At 38.3% G+C, this 20,867-nt stretch overlaps 1 protein-coding gene across 2 annotated transcripts; it reads right to left on the reverse strand.

Moving 5' to 3' along the window:
* Positions 1–418: 418 nt before the first annotated feature.
* eva1ba (eva-1 homolog Ba (C. elegans)) lies at positions 419–18,719 on the reverse strand. Of its 2 annotated transcripts, none has more exons than XM_012878775.3 (4): positions 18,439–18,719; positions 4,742–4,889; positions 2,244–2,337; positions 419–2,158 (listed from the first exon to the last, which is right to left on the reverse strand). In XM_012878775.3, the coding sequence occupies exons 3-4, from the start codon at positions 2,308–2,310 to the stop codon at positions 1,734–1,736; spliced, it is 492 nt and encodes a 163-aa protein (XP_012734229.1). In that variant the 5' UTR covers positions 2,311–2,337; positions 4,742–4,889; positions 18,439–18,719; the 3' UTR covers positions 419–1,733. The 2 variants fall into 2 exon arrangements, with proteins under 2 accessions (XP_012734229.1, XP_021180313.1); XM_021324638.2 differs by lacking the exon at positions 18,439–18,719 and adding an exon at positions 18,278–18,403.
* Between the last annotated feature and the right edge of the window lie 2,148 nt (positions 18,720–20,867).

The following is a 20,867-nucleotide window of genomic DNA, read 5'->3' on the forward strand; positions in this document are numbered from 1 at the left end:
GCTTTTGTAAAATCTTATGTTGAACTTATTTATTTTATTTAGCCATCAGAGTGTGCAGGCTCTTAATTCATGATAATATTACTATGTGAGGCGTTTTGGAAACTACGTTTGACACAAGGTGAGCGTTTGAGTGTTTTGAGGTCTTCTCCTTTCTTTAGAATGCTGAAGATAAACAACAGTGTATTTCGGCTTACATTTTTTTAATATATTTTCTGTTCCTTTGGTCCAATTAATGTAAATGTAATGTAATGTAAAATTCACCAGTTTAAATGTATTTTCTTGTTCTGTGTGTGGGTCGAATTAACCAAATGGTGTTGTTTGTTTAAACAATAGAATTTCACAATAGCTCAATTTATGCATGTAACAAAATTCCAGGAACAATTTTTGAGATTTCCATAATCAACAGTCTGAAAGAGAAAACCTTTTAGATTTTTAATGTTTCATTGTTTAGTTGCTGTTTAGTTTTAACATCAAGCACCAAATACAGTGGGGAAGTAAGTATTGAACCCATCAACATTTTCCTCAGAAAATTGTTTTCCAATGGTCCCAATGGCCCAGCATGGAATTCACACCAGATGTTGGTAGCCACACAAATAATCCATACAAGGAAATCAAGACAAGCAACCCCACAATTTAAGCAATGTGTATAACATGTAATAAAACAGGGAATGAATATTGAAGAAGAGGAAAAGGAGCTGAAAAAAGTCCTCAGCGACCCGGTTGAAATCTGTTAAGCATTTAAAAACCAACTCTGCTTTCTTACCGTGACAGCGAATAGTGAAGATTGATGAAAAGGTTTCAGGAAACATGTCATGATGGCTAAAAGCAAAGAGCTTTCTCAAGACCTTTGCAACCTTATACTTGTGAAATATACTGATGGTATTGGTTACAGACATATTTGTACACTTCTGTATGTTCCAGGATGCACATTTGGGACCAACATCTCAAAGTAGAAAGAACATAATTTTATCACAAACCATACATGGCTACATGGTCCGTAACAGTCTGATGTGTGTCATTAAAACAATCAGAAGAGTAGTCCAGGAGCCAAAGACCACTAACAGCAAGCTTCAGAAACACCTAAAATGAAAGTACGAATTTCCCATTAACTCCGACAAGAACTCCACCCAACCGTTTTTGACATCAATGCAAACTTACTGCGCTAGACTTTGCTACTGAAAAGCAGCATGTTGAAACTCATTCAACGTTTTCTGCGGAACATTTGGACAAGTCGGAGAAAGTTTGAGAGAATATGGTCTGGTCAGATGAGACAAAAAACTGAAAGCTTTGAATGTCAATGTACAAAAAACCTGTTTAGAGAAGTGGAAATCTGGTGTGAAGTTCATGTCAGTACTCCCTTTAGGAATGTATTAACTGAGAAAAAACATTCAATGCTCAATATCTATACATCTTCCTTGTATATTTAAAGGTTGACTTATCCAAGAGTCCTTCAGCACCACTATTTATTCCACTTGATTTCCACAGAGGTTGTCAAGACATCTCTTAGTTCAGTCCCATGTATTCAGTTGACAGTAACGTATAATGCTACAGAAGAAGTGCAATATCTCAAAGTTCAGCAAAATATGTCAAATTTAGCACCGTATTTTTAATTTTTTTTTATGGTCCACAAGTCACTTTGCATCAAGCAGAAGCTCTCAGACTCAAAGGACACCAGGCCCAAATGTTTGTGTGTCTACGTCCATTAAGCATGTTTCCTTGAAGATTTGCGTACGTTAGTAGTAGTGCACTCTTCCAATAGTCCCCGTCCCAGTCCCCAGGATATCAGGCTGGCCATTCCTCCAGATCTCCCGGATGATTCGTTCTCTCTCCTCCAGCCTCTGCGCACGTTCCAGCTCCTCGGCGGAAGTAAAAACGTTCACGCTCAGAGTGCCGTCTGACTGGCTGGTATGATTCCCAACTGGGATCTCTGTGATGGGCAATGCGACAGATGCCTCCACGTCGTCCCCTTCATCCTCCTCCTCGTCATCACTTTCATCATCTTCCACACTGGCGTCCTTTAAGGGGTTCTTTTCAGGTGTGGAAGGAGCAACGTTGGTCCGTGGCTTACAGGAGATGCGGATCACCAGGAGGCAGAGGGTCAAAACCAGGCCGAAACAAACGCCGAGGACGAAGTACAGCCCAAAGCTTTCTGGGTTGGCTACAGAGGAGACACAAGCAAGCGATGATTGCCAAAAATAAAGTGTTTTACATGATGATACATTCTTTGCTGGACAGTGATTTACCTTTAATGTGTGCCAAAGCTGCAATGCTGTTGCTTAGGAGGTCCATTTCTTTTTTCTTGACATCCATGGTGTTTTGGTCTTCACTTTTTCATACCTAAAGAACAAGAAAGATATACCACAACATATTTATTCTGAATCTGACATAATCAAACTTTATACTCCACACAGAGTGTTTCAAATATTTCACTTTGCTCAATGCCTAAATGCAAAGACACTGATTTGTCAGGGGTGGGTGGGGTCATGCCTGCAGATCTTCAACAAAAGTTTTACCGTGGCTTCATCTGGGATCAGATGTATTTGGCAAAAGGCTCTCTGAACCACGACTTTATACAATCCCTTGGAAAAGTATTCAGACACCTTGAACTTTCCTCGTTACAACCAAAACCATCTGTGTATTTTATAGAAATTATATGTAATAGACCAACAAAAAGTAATGCATAACTTTGGGATTGAAGGAAGAAAGTGTGGCTTGCATTATAATTTTAAATAACCAAAAAATAGTACAGCACTTTCTTTTCATGTCACAATTATACATTACCTAGTGTTGTTCTGTCACTTAAAGTACCAATAAAATACAGTGAGGTCTGTGGTAGTAACATGGCCATGTGTTGAAAAGTTCCAGAGCTCAAAACATCCTTCATAAGGTAAAGTTTGTTCTTCCAATGACAACCATCTCCCACCTATCAGATAAGACTCCACGATGAATCCAAAATGAAAATATTGGTTTATTGTATTGTTCGAAGAGTGTGTCCCTGACATTTAGGTGGTCTGCCCTTCCTTTATCCTTTCATTCTTGCGACATCCATTGTGTTTGCTTCCATTCAGTACATGCTTTCATGACTCTTGACATTCTTCAGGAAGTCTTCATTCCTAAGGAACAAATTTCCAAGAGCCACAAACCTTTGGTCTCATTTGAAGCTTGTTATTAATGTGCAACAATTTTGTAGTGGTCCTTGGTAGACTTATGTATACATTTACTTTTATAGGAAGTAGCTTTTGTCATTTGAAAACAACTGTAATATTTGTCAAATCGGCCTTTAGGGAGCATTATCATTTTGAAGCTGGATCTCCCTTCATTTCGTCACCCTGTAGCATTTCCCTGCTGACTGGCTTTTCTCAGTTGCTTTACCATTTTGTCAGCAGTTTTCTTGCCTGATTACAACATAATGTTGTTGCATAAGGATTATCAGACAATCACTCTGCTCCAAATGTTTCTCCTTCCAACTAACATTGACAACGTTCTTCATACTCTGGGTTGCGGCTAGGAGAAATATTCAAGTGATATCTCAAGGGAAAAGTTGAAAAGCTCTGTCGTCCTCTCCTTCTAATGTGTGTGCTTTGTTCTCCAAGCCCAGGATTCCCAAACTGGGTGATAAAAAGGCTGTTCAGCTTTTACCATGTAAAAGCAAAGCAAATTGGCTTTTATGTGGAGCTAAAATGCAATTACGGCTCAAAGAGATCAGTTGTTGAAGCATATCGATCTGTGCATTAAACAGAAGCCAATCTAAGGAGAATTGTTGTAGAAAACTGAATTAGAAAAAAAAAAAGTTGGACCATGGAGAAATCCTGGTGGCTACTTTTTTTTTCTCCGAAGTCAGGGGACTGATCTGGGAATTACACCAGATCCACTTTTACCTGCTTGCAGTTGCAAGTGGAAGATCCACTGGTATTTCCCAACTGTTGTGCTAAGAGATAAGCTAACTGCTGTTAGCAATAACCAGCTGGTAATAGTATCTTCCTTGTATTTTACATGTTCAAACATTATAGGAACATATGTAGGTTGTCCAATGCTATCAGCTTGACTGACATAATCAGAAACAAAACATCAGATGGGGGAAAACAATCAGTTTTTTACTGCTGCTATCTCTGTTTAAAATTAGTAGCAGCCATATTGGATTTTGAGATTTGGGTTGTCAGAAACCATACATTTTTACACTTGAAATGTTGACATTCTGTTTATAGCTGCAGCAAGTTGCCTCTAAATTGTTAATCCTCAATAAGGAATAAATGCAGAATTATGCCACATATTTTAACTAAAGAGACTGTGGCAACAGATAAGGACTGCATTTTCTTTCTCTTACATTTTTTATTTTTGCCAGCATAGTGGTAGTTTGCATTTACTCAAGTGGTACTTGTTATAAAGAGTATCAGAAATGCTGATTTAAGTCAAACCATACGTCTTCATGCCATTGCATAGTTGAAGTCTATGTCCACAAATTGCACAGACCGACTGTTTGTGTTCGCATTCAACTCTTAATTGAAAGCTCTGAGAACTTCAGTACTTGATCGCTATCATCATTTGGTTAGCTCTCTAAATTATATAGCACACTCGGCCTTATTTGTTGATGCATTCTGGATTATAAAGGAATTTAAACACAAACCCACATTTGTGAACCACATGTAGTGTAGCCGACTAATGAACTACAAACCCTGGCGAGAATCCGCTGCAAAAGCAAACCTATTCGCACAGTAGAGTTCAGGTTGAAAATAAAACTCACCACAAAACGAAACCCTAAAGGAATTCTTCAGTCGCGACTCATAATGTATAGGAGGCTGCAGTGGTCTCGATCCTCTCGGTCTCTCCCTGGCTGTTGGATCAAGGCCTATGATCTTTGGTCTTCAGGCTAAACGGTTCATTTGGCCACCCTGAGATGAGAACAAACACAGACACGCATACACACAGACGTCAAGCTACATTAGCAACAAACTCAGTGAGGCATCTGCAATGCAAACAGGGACAGGCCTGTTTCAGACTACTCTGCCCGGAATGAGACTAGAGGAAAATCTGGCGGTTTCTATTGTTTGAGCTGCTTTCATAAGGTATAATCTGCACACAGGCTCTAAAATCACATGGAATATCTAAGGGTCATACAGCAGCATGAAGTGGTCAAGTTTGCGAATTTAAAAGTTATAGTTTGTCAGATTGCCTATTGAAATTAGAGGTGGCTGTGGCTCAGTGGGAGAAGCAGTCCTTCTGAAGTGGAAGATGGCAGTTTCAATTTTAGTTTCCCACCACATGTTTATGTGTCCTTGGGCAAGGCACTGAGCCCAAAAGAATTGCAGTGTGGGTGGGTAATTGTGAGTCATAAGTGTTATGAGGCATTGGTAAAACTAGAAAACTACTATAAAAGCTTAATCAATTTATTCCATTTATTCTTTAAAGCGCTTTGCATCAGCTGCTGGATGTCTTTTCATCTGTAATTTAAAGTGTCACTACATTGCAGTTTTACTTCATATATTACTAAATATATACCAGGTTAACTCAGAGGTATCGATAAAAACTGTGGATTTTGAGAAAATGCTTGCCATTATTACATGGGAGGTTTGCAATAAGCTATAATATATAAGATGAACAGAGCTTTCAGTTTAGACTTGCTCGCTAACATTTAAAATCGTTTCAGTACAACAATTTGTTTTCAAATTTTCTTAAAAGGACTTCTTAATTGAATTGGCGTCCCAATCATGACATTTTTCAAGCATCTGTCTCGGAGTCCCTGACCGATCTCAACCTCTGGCTGTCGTTGTTGTTCTGTCTGTACTTTTATGTCCGAAGCACTGCAAATCAGTCGTGTAGAAATAATCTATGGCCAGTTTTTAAAAATCACAGAGTTCCTGCTGTGTGCACAGTTCCAGATATGTAATACAGACCATGCATAAGCAAATTTACGTGGATTGTCCTGAACGATCACAGATTTGCAATTAAGTTGATGGTGGAATTGAGACTGTATTAGCTGGTATGGCTTCCTGTCTGTCTGTGTCAAATCATCTGCTCTGATCAGATCATGTGGCTCAGAGTCCCACCAGAGAGCTAAGGATTGCACTGATGAAGCATTGGCCATTACATTTTACCGTCATCAAAGCAAAGTGCTAAAATTTTAAAGCAGGAAAACATATTCTGTAAATTTTTGCTGCACATAATTACCTGAATCTGCACTGAATTTATAAGAATAAAATAAAAAAAAGAGTAAATGTGCCCAGTTTAACGCTGTAAATGCTCTCAATGAATCAGCAAAACACAAGCTTAGTGAAGACTGTGGCTGTGTGTCAAGCCAGATATATCTTTAGAAACAAATGATAGGGGTGTTTCAGTGGACGTGTTCTTTCAGCTTTGTCACTTTCCTAACTTAGTAAAGTCTTTGCTGAGGAAGCACATGGACGCTGACCTGAATAAACCGCAGTTTGGACACACTTACTGCTGTCAGGAAGAACAGATATAGCAGCATCCAGAACATCAAGTATGTCCTACACAATCATTATACATTTGTTCATCATGTGATACTTATGGAATGCAGGCTTATATTGATTAATAATAATTAAAAAGATAGATAAAGAGACAGATAGAATTGATTTTAAAGTATTAAGTACAAAGTATTGGCATATGCTTGTTCTTCAATGGCTTTGATTAATATCTGAGACCGAAAAGAATCCTGATCAGGACATCATTAGTAACAATCCGGTAATTTGCTGGGTATTACGGCTAAAAATGTCAGCTAAAAGTGGCTTTGAAAGGTGCTGAGCTGTGTATTTTCTAACCTATACCCCTGTTTGGGAAACCCTCCCCAGCTCTGCCAGCTGCTGTTGGTTTAGCAGAGTCTTGGTGTGCTGATTTTGATCTTGCTGACTCTCCACGCTGTGCCTTAGTGAGACATCGTTTGGGGAGTGGGAGGGTTACAGACAGAGAAGTCACTATCCCAACTTGTGTTCCAGGCCACCCTGTCGGTCCCGATGGGAGGAACACAAGGACCTTTTGTTTCTGCGTCAAACGGTTGGGATATACCTTAACAAGGTCTTTTGAGAATTTTTTGTTTATGTTACATTTAAAATGAAAAATACCACATTCATCTCCACCCTCCTAAGTATAGTTGATTCACTGTTAACAAATTTCCTTTTAGCCTATCAAGGCCCTTATTATCTAGATCTGTTGTTTAACTTGTTTTTGCTTTATCCCAAACATGGACATTATTATCAGACTCTCTTTCAATGCAGCATTTCTAATATCCCATGACTAAACTTAAAGTCATGTTTTTCCAAGTGTTTGTTTTACCACTGTGTTGTCATCATAGACATCAAGTCGAAGCATTCTATTTCACAAATGGTCATGGATAAGTGAGTTGATGAATGATTTAGTTTTATTATTATGTTTTACTCAAATTAATATTGCCTTATTGATAAATGTTATTAGTAAAATAAAAGTCCCTCGGGGATTCCAGGTTACTAGCACAACATAGTCATTTGGACTAAACATAAAAACTGTAGACCAGCAAAAAACTGTTTTAACAATGCATATTAGTAGAATTAAAACAAATTATGTAAGAAACCTGGAAAATTATCCTTAATTGTCCTCACATTTGATCAACTTTTAATACATTTAGGCTTTTAATAGAATTAAAATAAACATAAAGGAGAACGGAAACAAGTTTTCCAAGTACCTGGACAAACAGCACATGGTTTGGTTCAACGGCGTGGTGTGACGTTAATGTTTTTGTCTCTGCCAGCTTATCATCTGCTCTTTCCTGATCTCACATCCTCACGTCAAACGCTCAAGCATCCTCTTCCTGAGTGCTTTGTAAACTGTACAGTATTAGCGCATCCAGAAACACTTTTATCTAAGTCAGAAAAAACATGCACTTTCTGAAATTACAAAGTTGAAAACAAAATACAACTCCAGTAATAAATAACTGGCTTGGATATGACAATATGTATAATTCAATAACAAGCTATTCAGGGTATTTCACCAGAGTTTGCTATGTTGTTGGGACTTGGAAACGGATCAAAATCTATTTTTGGTAAAGACTGTTTGTTTTGATTTAGATGGAGTAGCAGTTTGGAAGAGAAACTCCAGACGTAGCACACTCATTTTCCTGTCATCCACTTGAAGATAACCTCAACTGCTCTTCCTTCTGCCAAGGTCAGTCCCTTCGTGCAGGGACAACATCCAAGGCAAAGGCTTCCTCCAACGTTGAAGCTATTGTCTAAAAATTGGGAGGATCCAATTTCTAATCTTTCTACCATAGACAGCTGTCGCCTGTGATGGTCATCAGTTCAGCTCAACTTATATTCTGATTTATCACAAACTTCCTGAACCGAGATGCAACCTAAAGTTATGTTTAGAGCAAAGAAAACTTTAGAGACAACTTTAAAAGAGTGGTAAAAGCAAACAGGTACAATTCTAATTTTTGTTTTAGAGGGAAAAATGGATGCCAAGATCTGACAACAACCTTCAAGGTCAAAATATCAAAAACTATTTCCAATAAGTAAATCAAAGTCGATACAAAATAGCACAAATTAAAAAAATAAATTAATTAGATGTTACTGGTAAAAAAAAGTCATGCTTCCTTAGGAATTTATGGATGACTTATGACTTAAATAAATGTATGAATCAACAGAATATAAATCTTTACTTCCCTCTAGTAAATCTGGGTGTCACCAGCATATTGATAAAGTTAGGAATTCTATGTTCTGATCAAGTGACCAAAATAAATGTTCTTATACTCAAAAACAGCATTTATCAGTTATTTGTGTATGGAAAAAAATATCATAAATTAGTTTTCGGATAATGTCTCCTCTACTGTCAGTAACTTCTTTTACAAAACAAATCCAGTATAAAGCTGCAAAGACAAGCCCATCTATGAGAATTTAAAAATCATGAATAAAGTGAGGAATATCCTGCAAACACTGTCCAGGGTACGCGTAAGGTTATAGCCTCAAGCATCCAACAGACTCACATCACCTGCAAAAAGCAAAGGGGAGACCCTTAGGTTTCCAAACCAGATGCCTTAATCTCCATGACTACATCTTGGGATTCTGTCCATGAACATCAGAAGCAGGCAGCTCTGGGAGTCCAACCAGCACTTTAATAAAGCTTTGTACAGAGGATGTGGACACAGCCCTACCTATAGGTGTACAATGACATTTTAGCCCTTAAAAAGGTTCCTACACTCCCGCAGCACTACCCACAAATGCCTCAAGAGACATGTTCAAAAGACCTCCAGATCCATAAAACACATGTGGACCACCCAACAAAACTCCTACGACCCCTTCAACAATTCTGCAAGGGTAAAAATCTGGTCCACTGTTCCACGGCCATGACAAACGCCATGCTGCTTTTCCTAAAATTGGATCCAAAGAGTATCAAGAAACTATCTTCCACATAATTACTTTCTGGCACTAGCAACCATGTCACCTTCAAAGTCACTTAAATTCCCCTTCTGCCCCATTCCATTGTAATGCTTGGTCTAAACATAAGAAATATGTTATCATCATGTTTCTATACTTTAATTAATTTGGGTTTCCGCAATGTGCTTCGGTGATAATCTATCTGATTTAAAAAAAAAAATAAAGTTGCTGTAATGCTACGTTAAAACCCACATGTAGAATATTTGTATATGACTTATTTTAGTTGTCTCATCTGTCCTGAGAAACAAATCTGTAGCAACAACTTGTCACAAAACACAAGCAGTAATCCCCAATTCTCACTTCATAAACCGTCCAAACATCTTCCATAATGAAGAAATCAAAGACAGCCCTTCAGTGAAATTAATGCAGGGTGTCAAGCGACTTTTGATTCATACACAGACGATAAAAAGGTCTGATTACACAAGTGTGCCAGTCTGGGCTATTGTAGTGACATGCTGAACCACAAAAGAGAAAGAATTATTTTTGTATACATCACATTTCAGCAGCTATAATTGTGGTTAGCCTCAACTATAACTACACACAATGAAAATAACTGCATTTCTATTTAATCACATTTTACTATCATGAGTCCACACATAGGCGCTCTCTAGAGAGCGAGATCACAAGGGCTGCCATGAGGATTTATAGCAACAACTGTTTTTCCTCTTGATTGCGTTCATTAAAACATTTCTGCTTTGATTTTTTGGCAGCTACTGAGCAAACGGCATGGAATAATTGGTCAGTGGCATCAGTCACACGAATCTTGGTCATTTATTTGCTATTTTCAACTTGGAAGCACTTTCTGAAATATGCTGAGGCAAGTTTCACTAAAATAATTGAATAAGAAATGTCTCAGTGTTGCTTATTCTGTTACTTGCAATGAAACTCCTTGAGCAGCTGAGAAAATATCAACAGGTATCTCCAAACTGCCAAGTCGTATGAAACCTTTTCAGCAAGATATCGACTAGAAGCATTTTTAGGACCATTATTGTACATCTGTAATCATACCGGAGAATAGGCTCCAAGATCTGCAAAGATAATGGAACTTCGATTGTCCCCATGAGAGCAAAGGTGCAGGTATTGCTTTTCATTTCATAAACGGAAACATAGCCCAGACCAAGTTTTGTGTTTACAGTGTCTGTGAAAGCATTTATAAAGATCATCAGGTTGAAAGTAATATCTTTTATAAGCCAAAGTGAGCTTTTTTTTTTTCTTCTTCGGATCCAGGCATACTATCAAAAGGGATCTCTGGAGCATACAAGGTTGCGCTTCCTCCAAGTTCCTTGGTCTAAAGCTGTGATTTATATTAATTCTGTTTCCCTCTGGTCAGGGTCAGCAAGGGTATCTGACACAGACTGAAGTTATTTCATTTGGAAAGAGAACATGTTGACAGTTTTCATCAGCTCTGTTGATGCTGAGCTTGACCCAGAACAACCCTTGAAAGAGTACTGGCACTGAGTTTGGTTCCTCAAAAAAGTCTATATGCCCCTCATTTACAGTGACTTGGAAAAGTATTGCAATCCCTTATTTTTCTTGTTTTGTCTAATGACAACTTCAACATGGCCATCCATATAAACTGCCGGACCAAGAAAAGAAACACACAAGTACTCCACGGTAACTCTGAAGGAACTGCAGAGATCTACAGCTCAGGTGAAATAATCTGTTGACAAAGGTCTTAGTAGTGAACGCCATAAATTTGGACTTTTTGGAAGAGTAGCAAGAAAAAAGTAACTCCCTGGTGTTCTGGTAAGATGAGTCCAAACTTGAATTTTTTTATGGCCACATGCAAAACGCTACGAGTGGTGGAAAACTAATACTGCGCATATCCTTGAACACATCATACCTATGGAGACACATGATGGTAGGACCATCATGTTGTGGGCATTCATTTCTTGAAGCAAGAACAGGAAAGCTGGTTATATTTGACTGAAATGTTTCCTTCCAGGATTGTCGAGTATTTAGCCTCAGAAGTCATCCAGAGACTACAACAACCTTCAAGTTGAGCAGTAAAGCTTGAAGAGTTTACATGTATGAGTCAGATAGTAAGCAGGTATTTCCTAAATATCACCTCAACAGACATATTATGGTAACGACAAAACACTCCTGCGTTGGTATCTGCTGGAGTGATCGTGACCACATGAATGGAGTATTTTTTCATAAACCCCCGAAGGAATTACAAGAAATGTCAACGTTGGATACAAGCTTGCGAGAGGACTTTACTGTGGAAAATCTCAGCAAAGACACTTATGTGTGCTCTCCACATTTCATCAGTGGTAAGGGGCCAACAATTGAATGTCCAGACCCAATACCAGCAACAGCAATGTCCGCGCAGGTACGTTTATTTGGCTTTTTCTCAGAAGAATGAAAACGTCATCATATACACCCATGACATCCCTCATCATCGTGATCGTGAACACACCACGCGCTGCACACTGGGCCGGTGGTCTGTTTGGTTGTCAACAGGGGTGTTTATGTGTGTATCTTGTTTGTGTGTGTGTGAAGGTGAGATGGAATGTGTCTGTTTATAGCGGGATGATTGACTTTGCAGTTTTAGAAAAGAAGCTGTTTTAGCCAATGTCTTGGATCAGCCAATTTGTTTCGACAATAAATAAAACATATTACACTGCTGAAGGTCTAATGAGACATTTTTGCCAACTTTGGTAATCATTTGGAACTGGAAACATACTATCACCATCATAATGATAAGATTAGATCATACAGTTTTTTTTTATCTGAAAGCTTATAAAAAAAAAGATATGTGCTTTATTTGTCATGCAGAGGAATACATGTTTCAGAGCATTGTGTGCACAGACTCCATGGAATTGGGTGCTTTCAAAGGCCATGATCCTTACAAAAAACGCTTAGAGAATGTTCTAGCATTTAAAAATATCAGATAATTGAATGGCATCATGATTAGTCAAAAACACTGAGTGGTTAGTTAAACATATGAAGGCATTACAAAGTTATAGCAGTGCAAAAGGCACCAGAAGGTACGTTTTCTACTCAGGAATTTCTGAGAGATTCAAATGTTGTTAAATCAGTGTTTTACAGGATCTATTGATACATTTTAAATGAATGGCAACCACATTTAATTTTGAGTTCAGGGCAGGTGAAAAACTTCCAGTGTTCCTATTTGGATTATTACTTTAGGAAAATGTTCTTAGTTTTTCTAACTCGGAACTTTAACTGAACATGGAAAGTATGTCATATTAATTTATTTTCTGCACAATACACACAAACCTCTATATGATATAGGTGATGTAAAATGTATGTTGGTAAGCAGAAGTTTGTTTAGTTTTCAGTGACATGTTACTTATTAAAAAAATCAAAAACCCCAGATTAAGAGAAAATGTACATAGAAATGATTTTTTTTCTAACCAAAAATATAATTGAAATCAATGTCAGCTCTGGCCTGCAGCCAACTGGAATTACAAAGTGCCAAAGAAAGTTAAGGTCTGCCCAACATTTATTGCATTTATGTTTAGAAAGTGTAAATTGGAAAGAAATTTAGATTCAACCTTTAGGTTTTTGTCATATGGGACTAAAACATTTTTTTTTCTTAATAATCATTTCAATACTAAAATTCCTTTGTTTTTCATGTGCAGAGACGTATTCTGCTTTGGGTATGTACTTTATTTGACACAGACTCATGAATAAATAAACACCAGGTTTTGTTTCAAGGGCACAATCTCTTCCAGGAGTAAACACAGAATCAACCAAATCAGACATTCTTGTCCAATTATTATTTGACTGCAGACTTTGTACTTTTCAGCAGTGCTTGGGCAATAAAACCAACTCATTAATTTTTGCTAATGTGATGCCAGCTTGGCTAAGACTAAAACAGAGAACTGGATCCCAGTGTTTTCTGATGGGTGTGCGGTACCCTGTGAAAAGCATGTTTCACAGAATCAGGCAGGTAACCCGAGGGCAGGGGAGATGGGGACTGAGTTTAGGGGTTAATGTCATACAGATGTATTCCAGATGTGAGGCAGATCGTGAATGCTTTACTTTGTAAATTCAGAGGATAAATACAAGCTTTTTACTCCATACACACACCTCATTAAGACACTATGAAGCAAATCAAGCTCTCTGCTGTTTGAAGCCAGATTGGAGCAGATAACCGTTTACACAGTTATCGCCATGTCTCTTTAGTATATACCAGTGTGTTATGCTTGAAATATACCTGTATGTGCTCTTATACTCTAAAATACATTCACATGAGCTGTAAGGATATCATTGTCTCGGATCTGGTGTAACTATCCAGAAGCGCAAAAACCCATAAGTGTGCTGCAGTGGCTCCAGATTCCACAAGTGTCCCTCTGACAGAAATGTGCTTGTGTAAACACAATATACTTAAGGTTGCTGGCATGGTTATAAGGTCTTCGAGTCAGGGGCTTTGCCTGACCTCTGTCAACAACCATTAGCAGACAGGATAATACCAGCGCTGTCATCTGTTTTTACGGGCAATGTTTTGTTTTGTGATAAAGTTATGGAAGTAGAATTCCCCATTTATCAATCATACAAGCACATAAGAGGGGATCATACAACAAACGTGTTGATCACATTATATAACTCAGATCCTAAAGGCATTAAACTCGATGTTATAAACTTTTGCAATGTATGTTTGTGCCACATGTTTATTTGGAATAGGTACACATAGCAGGATTGTTGCAAACAGTCTTTTTTTCTGTTTGATCCAAAATTGGTGCAGCTTACACTGTAGATATTGTGATATGTACCATGAAGACTCGTTAATATTGAAAGGAAGGTTTTTATTAATTAAAAAAACAATTCTGATTGGAAACAATTGCCCTGCAATTGACTGACTCTAGTCTGACTGTAAACTGAGATCGTTCTAACTACTGAGAAGCACTGATGACACTTAAGTACTCAATGAATCCCAACTTAAAAAAAAGAAGCTATAACTTCATTAATTAACTGATTTTGAAGCTAGACTTTCTTTGATTGTTTGACACAGGCCATACCTGTCCAAATCAGTGATATTTCAAGTAACATTTCTCTAAAGAATGTTTTTGTTGTTTCACTTTCCCATTTACCTTCAGTTGCCATTTACAAGTTTTTTTAGGGGAAAAAAAGATTTACATGGTTAGAGTTAGCCTGATACTCCCTGTTTCAGTAACATCAGGGTGTGTGTTTGAGGATTCGTGTAAGTCACTGCATCAGCTGTTCTTTTCCTGGAATCACCGTTTTACATCTCTTGTCTCTTTGCCCAATTTGCACCCTCATTTGCACATTCACCCTCTTAAACAAACCAGTCCATAACCCTGCACTTAGGCACTTGCATAATGTTTTTATTTCTTATTCTTAATGAGTATCTTAATGAATTATGGAGAGAAAAAAATGAAAGCTCCCCCACCTGACATATTGTCAAAAAAAAAAACTTTATACTATACATCCATTTCTATTTATTCAGTTTTTGAACCCAGTTAGGGCAGGTTGACTCTAAAGAAACATGGCAGACACCAGATCAATTATTAACTCTAAAAAAACTCATGCTGGTTAACATTATTTACTGGAATCATATTACCACGTTTCCTCACAGTAAAGAACAGTTTGAGTAGAATCTAGAAACTTTCTTTATATCAAAGTTGTCCCATTTCATGCTCAAATATTCCATGTATGGAGTCAATACATCAGCACAGGTAAAAAATGTGGACAGAGCTAAATGAGCAGCACCCTTATAGGACACACAAACAAAGGTCAACTTTGAAAACTGAGTAGCAGAATCCATACCCACTTGTATTAACCTTTATGTTTTTGTCTCATATTACTGCTTAAAATTTTACCTTCGGAACATGTTGGAGTTAAATGGTGTATTTTTTTAAATTTTTGTTGCGTTTGCTGCATCCTGGCATACACACCTTCAGTCTGTGTTAACTGCAAGTTCCTGTCACCATTAAACCAATAAACGGTACTCTTAGATTTAGATCGTTTTCATTCAACAAAAAGGTGTTTCTGATAATAAATGAGAATTTATTTTTTTAAAGAAGAACTTTGTTTTAAGTTGCACTCACTTAAAAATAACTAGCATGCTGAAGAACATGTATAACCTTTATATTGCATTAATAAGTATTAAATATCTGTATTGGTGTCACAGCAATTTATTCTTTCTTATGATTGGTGACCAGGTTTCTGCATGTTTCCTCTAGAATCTTGAAAATGTATCTTTGGTTGTGAGCTTCAGGTCTTTGAGGTAGGAAAGTCTCCTTGCTTTCACCCTAGTCTTCCTATTTCTACTCTCTTCCAGATTCAAGAGAAACTCTGGCTGGGTCACTCCTGAACATTAACATTACTTCACATCAGAAGAAACATGCAGGCAAACTTTAAAAAGTGACTTTAAACCTAAATATACCAGGGGTGAACGTTGAGACAAACTCTTGGGATTTAACCCAAACATTTTTTTTAAACTAGTGGTTTTACCCTCAGCTTCCATATAAATCTGAACATAAACTGGTCATATAAAGTGTTTCTATACACAAAGCGTGTGAAACAAACTTCTCTGAGATGCCTTGCTGTTTATGTTTTCATGGGGTCACACCAGGCGACGTTCCTGATGTTTCTGATAAATGAGGATGTGCTTGGTGGTGAATGGGGCAGCAGAGGGATCAGCTCCCCCAGGGCGCAATAGGTGCACGGCCTGCCACTGGTCACCATGGAGGATCATGGGAGCACAGGCAAAAACTTTAAGGGGACTGCATGTTGTCTGGATATTCAGTTTAATTCAATTCAATTTTATTTATATAGTGCCAATTCATGAAACATGTCATCTCAAGGCACTTTCCAAAATCAAATTCAATCAGATTATACAGATTGGGTCAGATTAAAGAGATTGGTCAAAATATTTCCTATCTAAGGAAAGCCAGCAGATTGCATCAAAGTCTTGACAAGCAGCTTTCACTCCTCCTGAGGAAGCGTAGAGCCACATGGAGAGTCGTCTGCATTGTCCATGGCTTTGCAGCAATCCCTCAGACTGAGCAAGCATGAAGCAACAGTGGAAAGAAAAACTCCCCTTTAACAGGGTGGGGAACCTCCAGCAGAACCAGAACCAGGCTCAGTGTGAACGGCCATCTGCCTCAACTGACTGGGGGTTAGAGAAGACAGAGCAGAGACACAGCAAGAGAGACAAAAAAAGCACAGAAGTACACATTGATCCAGGAATCTTTTCTGTGTTTACCCCCCCCCCCCCACACACACACACACACACACACGCAAAGATGTCAAACAAACTTTTACATCCTGGAAGGAGCCATTCACTGATAAATAAATATATACTGATTGTGTTTTCCTAAATACGGTACTTTCTTACTCCCTGTCGGATAAAAGAGTGAGAGAGCAAACATTAACAGTCAACAATAGAAACATGAAACATTGTTTTTGAAGGACTGTTTGGATGCTGGATGTTCACAACAGCTGAAGGTCTGAGAGGTCTGCTGATGCTCATCTGATCTGGTGTGACTTTCTGCTCCATTTAGCCGATTTTACAGCATTTCAGCTGCTCATTGGATAATATTTGCTTACGCAATTTTGTTAGAATAAAATGAGGTTGAAGGTTTAAATCCAATTGCAAAAAAAAGCACATGGTATTTCCACATGATCACACATTTTGAAAGCAGAGTTCTTAACAAAACTGCTATGCGATAACCATAATCTGTCCCACTTTCTTGCTTTGAGCTGTTGTAAAATGATTATTTTACAATGAATGACAAACAGTATAGGCGCCTTCTCTTACAGGAGGTAGTGTCCATCTCTCGTATTTGTAAAGTGCTATCTGTGTGGGGTCCTTTTCACTTAGTTTACCCTGACTTACTCTGGACTGAAACTTCATGTGACCACCTTCCAAACAGGCTGGCACTCTGGGAGTTTAGACAAGCAAGTCAAATCAGAGCAAAGCCTTTGACCCCGAGGTAAATAAAGTAAGTTAACAACCAGCCGCTGGACAGATAAGACACGCCGGCTGATGAATGAGACCGTGGGGTTTCAGGCGAAAGGAAAGTCAGCCACCTGAACAGCCTTAAAAAGGTCACGCAGAAGTCAATGCTCCTCAGGCAGCCGTGCTTGAAGGTGTTATTTACCTGACTTTCACACTCGAGCAATGAGGGGTTATCAGATTGAGAAGAGGAGGAGCAGCTAAAGTGCTGCCAGCCGATTCAGATTGTCTGAATTAGACACGCCGAAGGGCAGGCTCCATCCAGCTTCCACCCATCACCTTCCTTCTCCCTCTTCTCTGACAGGAGGTGCTAACTCCAAACATCCAGCAGAGACAGAAGGAGATATGAACGCTGAAGCATATGGTTGTCTGCTAGCACGCAGGAATGGCTGTATAAGATTGTGTAACTTTTATGAGAAAAAGAACCATATGTAGAGGTGCATACCTTTAGTTCATGTCTTTAAAAAAAACTATCTCTGACTAAATAAAATGTTTTATGCTGACTTCAGAATTCCCAAAAACAAGAGGCTGTTTTTGTTCCATCAAGACAGCCTCTAACCAGTCATTAAATAATATACAGCTGCACCGGAAAGCCATCAGCAGGCTTTTATGGCCCGCCTGAAACAGCGCTGCTTCAACTATTCTCTTTGCACTGGTTCACTTATTACAAACTGAAAACATGCATATGTGGGAGGACCACACAATGAATCACTGTTTGGATGGATATCCAGCTTAGATAATGCTTGGTTATGACAAAAACAATGGTTTTATCCATAACAGCATGCGGTTGTTATTATGAGCATCACATGTAAAAGTTGAGTTAGTCTTTGTTTCCACAGCTCTCTGCATTCGTATATGTTTAACAAGGATTAATGAGTCAAAACAACAATAGAAAGAAGTGTAATTTTACCTCAGAATATGGATGTTTTCCCATGCTGACTCCTCCAAAAACAGCCAAAGTTTTAATATTCAGCAACGCAGTCCAACTTTAACAGAGGACCACATTGTGTGCTTCCCAGGGGTTTCTATGGTACTGCACACACACACACTGAAGAAAACTGTCAAACTCACCGGTAGGTGATGAGAGGAAAAACGTCCCAGATGAAGTGGTTCAGTCCACTCTGAGACCTTCAGACGAACAGCAACTCTTCTTTTCCCCCGCAAACACATTTACAACAAGTCCTGACCGTTCCACGCTCGCTGCTGTCCCGAATAACGTGTGTGTAGTAAGTGTGTGTGCCTCCGCCTGGAGTGCGTGTTCAGAGTCTGGGGAAGAGGTGGTAACTTCCTCTCAAACTTGGAGACTGAGTGAGTTACAGAGTTTTTCTCTCTCCCGACTCAGGTCCGCAAGGAGCAGGAAAAGCTGTCATACAATCCCTCCTTCACATGGAAAAAAAAGAGGAACAGCCTAAAAAGGGCAAACTCAAGGAAGAAGGGAGGGATAAGAACTATGGTGTGTGTGTGTGTATGTGTGTGTGTGTTTTGGTGTGGGTTTGTGGGTGTGTGGGGGGGCTTTCCCTTTGTTGTAAGGAAAAAAGGCAACCCTTAGGCAAATAGGCCAAGTCCCTCTGTGCAGTGCAATGTGACAAAGATGAAAAAACACAACAAAGTAGTGCTGTGTACTATATATATATATATATATATATATATATATATATATATATATATATATATATATTTCCTAAAGATACATTTCTGGTGGTAGCGAGCTGCAGACTTAGTCCGCTGCATCTTTGTTTTCTTCTTTCTAGAAACAGGAAAGCTCAATAAGTTGATAATTTAACGCTTGCCGTCTTGGAAAACATTCAAAAAAACGTTATGATGTCATGTTATAAATACTATTTGGTCATTTGAAACCCTCAAAAGAAAAGTTTAGGAGGCTTTATTTAATTAAACTAATCCACTCTCATAACTCTTGTAGACACGGCCTAAAAAAAAGGCAGAACTGTCCAACAAGCTTGAAACAAAACAGTCTGAGGTTTAGGTGCTGTAATAATTACAATAAAAGACAATTAAAAAAAGCTATTGAGGAAGAAGTTGAGAGACAAAAAGCGAATATTGTCTTAAATCTATGAACGACACAGGTGGACCTTTGTTTAATTAAAATGGGGAAATAATAACACTGATCTTGAAAACAAGTTTTGAGTCTAATATTTGAAGTCCAAGACACATCAACACCTTTGAGGGGCAAGTTTCAAGTCTTTGAAGGATAGGTTCATGTTTTTGAGAGGGAAAAGTTCTCTCATGAAATATGAAACTTGAGCCACTGGATGGTGTAATAATTACTCTAAACATTCTATATCTTGGTAAACCTAAAAAGTGTGCCTTAAATTGTCAGGTAGCAAATACAACTGGGTCATTAGGCTTCAGAATATAAAGTACTTGTAGCCCAAAAGTCTCCAAAGTGGCTTTTAACTACTTTTTTTATTTCCAACATGTACATCTTCAAAATATTGTTTTCCTGCATTCTAATTTTAGAGCTTTACTTTGAACACAATAAAATTACACCATGTCCCCAGACAGCTTTTAGTGTCCAGATATATTCAATTTCATTCGTCCAGGACAGCGTTACATGACAGGGGCAGGCAGGAGACTGTAGCTTACAGCAATCTCATTTCTACAGGGAATGTCTTGTAAATGTTGAAAATCACTTACATTGTTTAAAATAAAAAAAAATGCAGTCTGCTAAATTTAAGGGGGGGGGGGGGTGTACCAATAGTAAAGGTGTCAGTAGTTGAATAAAGTCAGGGGTTCTGATACGGCTTACATAAAAATATGTCACTGATACTTGGGACTGGATGAGGACATTCCCTAAAACATGCCATGAATCTGGCCTCCTGTCTGTCACTCTCCTGCAGGGCTGGACCAAGAAGAAAAAAAGCATATTGATAAAGTAAAAATCAGATTGATCAAAAATTGATAATTGTCAAAAAATTCAAAATATATATTTTAAGTGGAACCTGGCCATTTTATGTTGTTGCTTAATGAGCTATTTTTAAATGAAGAACCCTGAATTTACCTGAATTTAGGTAAAAACGAAGTTTTAACCAAAACTGTAAGTTTAAAAAAAAGTTAAAAAAAGAAGAAGAAGAATACCTCTAAACTTTTTGAAGCTTGGTGACGGAGCGTTCCTGGGTCTGCATTGGTTATTGGTTGGGAGGATGTAACGACTGTAGTATTAACCTACATGATCGGCTAGAATGCAAAAGGAAGGAAAACTGTTCTTCTGTTGAACTTTTTATTGACCCTTTTTTTTGCTATTGAACAACACATGTATCAATCGATATATATCGTTATTGAATTATCGTCCAGCCCTACTCTCCATCTAGTCAGCCACCTACACCTGTGTGTGTTCCTATTTATACAGGGGCTTCACAATCACAGGTTGCCACATTATTTGAAAGCTGCTGTGTTAGTAGAGCTCCGGTGTTCCTTACCTTGCCTGTCATTGATTTAGACACGCCTTTTTGGATTTTGCCCCAGTCAGATTGCTTCATTAG

Source organism: Fundulus heteroclitus, chromosome 3 (assembly GCF_011125445.2).
Source record: "Fundulus heteroclitus isolate FHET01 chromosome 3, MU-UCD_Fhet_4.1, whole genome shotgun sequence".
NCBI classification, from domain to species: Eukaryota; Metazoa; Chordata; class Actinopteri; order Cyprinodontiformes; family Fundulidae; genus Fundulus; species Fundulus heteroclitus.